The sequence below is a fragment of the Empidonax traillii genome, unplaced genomic scaffold (assembly GCF_003031625.1).
Source record: "Empidonax traillii isolate 1590-97213 ecotype Southwest subspecies unplaced genomic scaffold, ASM303162v1 scaffold816:size509043, whole genome shotgun sequence".
Lineage (NCBI taxonomy): Eukaryota > Metazoa > Chordata > Aves > Passeriformes > Tyrannidae > Empidonax > Empidonax traillii.
In genome coordinates this window covers 8,415-13,722 of record NW_020956009.1, presented here as the reverse complement: position 1 = coordinate 13,722, position 5,308 = coordinate 8,415, and the positions used below count along the sequence as shown (strand labels likewise).

The following is a 5,308-nucleotide window of genomic DNA, read 5'->3' as shown; positions in this document are numbered from 1 at the left end:
ACTGCCTGGGGGCTGCTCACAGCCCCTCGCCCAAGGTTTGAAGCTGTGTTTTGTTCTCAGCTTTGTTCTGTGCCTGCACAGACCAGCACAACCCAACACAGTGAGGAGGGGCCATGGCTGCTCTCTGCTGGTGTGCTTCACGGGGCCTGAGCTCCATCCCCCCTCACTGCAGCACCCAGGGTGGGTCCCTCCATTGGCCCAAGGATGCTCTGCCCTTGCCCCACACCCCATGCCTTGCTCCCTTGGTCCCTCTGTGCAGGCACAGCCCTGGCCTGGATGAGTTAAAATTCACCTCCAAACAAAAGCTGTGGAGTCCCATCTGCTATTTGGGGAGCAGACATGGGTGCTAGTGTAGGTGACCACCAGCCTCGGGCATGGAGGGCCACGGGCACGGGCTGCTGTGGCTGCTGGGTGCCCAGCAGAGGGTCCTGGCTGTGCCAATTGCCTCCACGTCCCTCACCAGTGCTGGGAGGGCTGAGCAGAGGGCACCAGGTCCAGCAGCTGGTGTTCGAGCTGGGAGAACGGCAGGTTGCTGGGAAACATCCCTCTTGAGCTCCGATAAAAATAGCTCCATCTTCAAGGCAAGAGGATGGGCTGTGCTGCCGGCGACACAGGGGATGTGTCTGCGCCCACCAGGTTGTGGGGCCGAGGCAAACTGGCCTGGCCCCACGGGGTCTGTGCCGTGGACCTCCATCCCACACCTCTGTCGTGACATGGTGCAGTGGGACGGTGGTGCACGGGCTCAGGGTGTGCCTGTCATTGCCTGGTGCTGCCCTCCCTCACCACCAAATCAGGCTTGGGGATGTGAGAGAACAGGAATCAGGGCTGAGCAGAGAAAGTGGGGGTGTCTCTGTCCCCCCACACAGCTTCCCCTGCCCCTTCAGCTCATCTCTGGGTTTGCTCCCATGAGGAGGGGGTTTGGGGGATGTGGGGTTGGGGGGAAGCTCAGTGCTTCTTTTGTGGTGATTGGGGCTTTCCATGGGAGGGTTTTTTTGCCCAACAGCAGCCAGGCTGGGTGGGTTGGGGGCATCCAGCCTTTCCCAGGGCATGAAGACCCTCTATCCCTTCCCAGCAGAGTGGATGGGTTCACTCCCTTCTCTGGCATTTCCATGGAACAGTGCCTTTTCCCAGCTTGGGGAGTGGGGTAGGAGGAGGTCAGGGCTTCACTCCCTCATCCTTGGGCAGAATTTGAATTTGGTGGCCAGAAAGGGATTCACAACCCCAGCAGCCAAACTCCTGTGGCATGCAGCTGTGGGAGAAGACAGACCCCATCCTGGTCTCCTGCCACCTCCCATTTTCGGGGCTCACGTTTCGGCCCCGAGGACCAAAGGCTGGCCCCGACGGAGGTCCCCGAGTGCTGCAGCCGCAGAGGTGGGACGGGCACCCCGGTCCCAGGGGCGGCCGGGCGGCTGCGGGGAGGCCTCGGTGGGGCGGGCGAGCTCGCTCGGGAGGTGGCGGGGATGCTGCGGGGCTGATTATTCACAAGCTTCCCTCGCCCCGATTGGCTCTGCCGCCGCGCACAGCCGGGCCCCGCCGCAGGAGGAGGCTCCGTGGCCATAAAAGCGGGGTTGGGAGCCAGCGGGCGGCGAGTCCGGTGGGCAACCCGGGCAGCACCGTGGGGCCACCCGCCAGCGTGGCCTTGCCACCGCAACTGATGACTGGCTCAGCCTGACACCCGTGGAGGGACAACCATCACCCACCACCTGTGCTGACTTGGCGAAGTGGGTGCTCGGCGGGACGGGGAGCAGCACAGGTAGGTCTATTGGGGTTGTCATCCTGCTCCCGTGGCATGGGCACAGCTGGGCATCGCTCCTACTCCCCGAAAAGCGACTGTTTAAAAACACACCCCGAGCCTCAGTGCTGAGAGCAGCTCGCGGTTGGGCTTGTTGTGTTATTTTGAAGGGGCTCCCACCTGGCTGCAGGTGCTCCTCTCGCCACTCGAGTGGTTTTTCATAGCCCATGAAGCACTGTCCAGAGCTCTGCTGGGGTTCATTTCCATGCTGATGCCGTGCCTGCCACCCTGGCAGCAGGGTCACCCAGGGCTCAGAGGGGCAAAGGGAGCAGGGAGAGAGGATGGGGCGTTTCTTTCTCCCCCACTGCTTGGCTTAAGCAGCGGTGGTGGCCACAGCAGCGGGTTTTGAGTGATTCTGTTCCAAAAGTTGCCAGCTTTTTTGAGAAACCTTTGTCCAAGTAAATTTTAACAGTGAGGAAAGGAACAGCTGTAAAGGTTGATTCTTCTTCTCCACCAGGAATACCTGCAGAGTCTGAAGCTGCATAGTTAGACCTGTGTGGGAGGAGGCATCTGGCCAATCTGGAATTGCTGTTCATGTCCCTCATTAGGAATAATCACAGGTTAATCATGAGAGGGTTGGTCTCTGCTGCGTGGCACACTCAATCTCGATTCCCCATCCCTCCTTGGGTCACCAGGTCTGTAACTGGCCCCCGGAGTGCATGGATGCAGTTTGTGGCTTTTCCAAACACAAGCAAAGCCTGCGCTCTGGAGGCTCAAGTGGAAATGGGGCAAGGCAGGAGGGGATCCTGGCAGGCACCTGACTGGGACGCAATGCTGGCATTTCCAGACCTTGCCACAATCCTGATGAGGCGTTCCCTCAGGAGGGATGGCTCTGGAGCCTTGGGCTCCTCCAGGTTATGCTGGATTGAGCTCGAACTCTGCTTTTCTTCTTCCTTCCTTTGTGTTCTTTTTGCTTCTTCTCCCCCCTCGCTGCTTCTTTTCTCTATTGTCCAAACCCCTTTGTTTTCCTCTCCTTTTCCTGCTCCCGTTTTTCCAGTCCCCCCCCTCCCAGCCGCAGGAGCAGGCAGAGCACTGCTGGGACATTTGTGGCATCATCTGGACGCGGTGCATTTGCTGTGGGGTGTCCTTGGACACCCTGTGCCCGGAGAGCTGCAGCTCCCCTGAGTGCCTTGAAATCCTCCTGCTGCAGCAGCGGGACAGGGAGTGGGACACACTGTTTCCAGAGTGTCAGGGGACTGAGCTGTGCAGTGCCAGTCTCGCTGGCAGCTTGTTCCCGGCACGGAGTGAATGTTCCCGGTGCGCGCTACTCTGGCGGCACCCACATCGGCAGCAGAGGAGCACGGCAGGGCACGGGAGGGAGAAGCAGGTGGAAAAAAAAGGGGAAAAAAATGTTCCCCGGTGGGGCTGCTGGGAAGCAGCTGGTAGTTATTTTTGGGAGCTTCATTGCTCCCAGTGCTGCAGCTGGCACCTACCTGTGCGGCCGGCAGGTCCTCGCTCCTCCGTGCTGTCTCGGTGGCTCCGAGCTGATGAGGGACGGTCCCTGTGTCTCCGCAGTGAGGGCAGGGTGAGGTCCCACCATGCTCACCCCGGTCCCCGCCGTGCTGCCAGGACACTGGGGGGGATGCAGGGAGCCGGTGGCAGCGCAGCCGAGGAATGCAGACAGCTCCACACACGATGGTGCAGATAATTCAAATTAAATTTTAATCTAGCGTGAATTAATACTGTGGCATTAACATTTCTTCATCAGTACCAATTACAGTACATTAGCAGCTACTGCTGGAGAACACAATAGTCTCTAATATGCGTCATTAATGTGTAACAGATCCCTCTGGGTCATGCCTTCCCACCCCAGATAAAAGCAGCCACGGAGGCAGGCAGGGGCTTGCAGCCAGCGCAACCTTTGGGGTTGGTTCTTACTCCCGGGGCCATCATGGTCCTGGTGGCACCGTGATCCTGAACGAGGGTTTGCACTGGCCCCTCCAGCCTCATCCAGGGTCTGGCCGAGCACTGCCACCTGCAGAGCCCCTCTCTCAGCTGGGCCCCTCTCTCAGCCCTCCCTGGCCTCATCTGCGGATGCCAGAGGCTCCGTCACAGCCCCCACACGGCTGGAGGATGGCGATCATGGCTTGCAGGTAGGCTTGAAGCCAAAATCCGCATTTTCCCCCCTCCCTCCTGGTGCACCAGCCCAGCAGAGTTAGTAGGTGGGAGGGAGGGGAGATGAGGCAGCCTGGGGTGAGTCCACACTGGCTGATGGCATCACCCCATCCCATTCCCACCACGGCTCCGGTTGCGGTGGTTCTCTTCCCCAAGGCCAAGGGGAAGAGCTGGTGATTCATCCCTCCATGCCACACAGACGTGGCGATCGCGGCATCAGAGAAACCACACGCTAGAGAAAAAAAGGCGCTTTTCTTTCTAATGGTATGGTAAGAGGGATGGAAAGGAGAGAGGGGATGGAGTCGGATGGGATGGGATGCAATGGTGGCCCTGAGGGCCTGGGTGTGGCTCAGGGCTTGTGCCAGGGACCAGGCTGCAGCAAGGGTTAGGGATTGCATCCTGTATTGTCCCTGCCAGTCACTCCTGCCGCCTCTCTCCTGGCCTGGGACCCAGGAGCAGTGCCTGGAGGTGACTCCCACGGGGACAGGCACAGGCACAGGTCCCTGTGTGTGTCCCCAGGAGCAGCTCAGAGGTGGGGATGGTGGGTGCCCCGTGCCCACAGTGACGATGGGTCTCCCAGAGCCAGCACGGGGAGGGTGACGGGCTCTGTGCTGTCTCCCCTTCCCCAGGCAGTGGCTGCAGGGCGAGATGGCACGGGGGGCACTGGTACTGGCACTTTGCCTGTCCCTGGCTGCGGTGGCATCTGCTGACTGTGTCACCCAGTGTTCCCTCTGCGCGGCCCAGACCCACGGCACCGAGAGCAGCGTCCGGCCCCTGGTGAGTGCTGGCCCTGTGCAGATGTGAGCGGGGTGGTCACAGCAGTGGGGTGTCATGGGTGCATGGTGGCACATGGGGGGTCATGGGCACCCCAGGGTGCTGGGGATGTGCAAGTTTTGGCTCCTCGCTGAGCTGTGCAGCACGGTGGGCACAGACCCCTGGGCTTGGCGTGGGGGCATCCCCAGGGTGGGGTGGAGAGAAGGCAGGGGGTGTCACCCTGAGTACCTGGGGCCGCCATGGCCACTGTCTTGCAGATGTGCCTGTGGGAATGCCAGGGCTCCTTGCCACCCGGCCCCGAGTGGGAGATGTGCAGGAAGGCACTGGCGCTCCTGGCCCCGCTGGTGGCCCTGGCTGAAGGGACAGACCCGTTCCCGCTGGAGGTGGAGGAGGACGAGGCGGAGCTGGAGCAGGAGCTGGGCCCCGGGGAGCAGCCCCTGGCACCGGCCAAGCGCTACGGGGGCTTCATGAAGAAGATGTCCAAGGGGAAGCTGCTGTCGCTGCTCCGCGAGAACGCCCACAGCAAGGGCGGCCTCGCCAAGAAGTTCGGGGGCTTCGGCCACAAGCCGGGGGAGCGGGCGGCCCCTGAGGACTACCCGGGGCTGGGGCCAGCAGGCGAGGGGGGCG

At 61.4% G+C, this 5,308-nt stretch overlaps 2 protein-coding genes across 3 annotated transcripts in view; one reads left to right on the top strand and one right to left on the bottom strand.

Annotated features, from left to right (window-relative positions):
* STK35 (serine/threonine kinase 35) overlaps window positions 1–1,558 on the bottom strand; it is a 20,651-nt gene extending 19,093 nt beyond the window's left edge. The window contains exon 1 of the mRNA XM_027901859.1: window positions 1,309–1,558. Within this exon, the coding sequence (XP_027757660.1) occupies window positions 1,309–1,558 (250 nt within the window). The remainder of the gene's footprint in view (window positions 1–1,308) is intronic.
* Window positions 1,559–1,577: 19 nt separating this feature from the next.
* The window catches only part of PDYN (prodynorphin), a 5,002-nt gene continuing 1,271 nt past the window's right edge, over window positions 1,578–5,308 (top strand). Inside the window, exons 1-3 of one of the 2 annotated variants that reach the window (XM_027901855.1) lie at window positions 1,578–1,753; window positions 4,537–4,684; window positions 4,939–5,157. In XM_027901855.1, coding sequence (XP_027757656.1) covers window positions 4,556–4,684; window positions 4,939–5,157 — 348 coding nt within the window. In that variant the 5' untranslated portion in view covers window positions 1,578–1,753; window positions 4,537–4,555. Of the gene's footprint in view, window positions 1,754–4,536; window positions 4,685–4,938; window positions 5,297–5,308 lie in introns of both variants that reach the window. The other variant, XM_027901854.1, reaches the window with a different exon arrangement.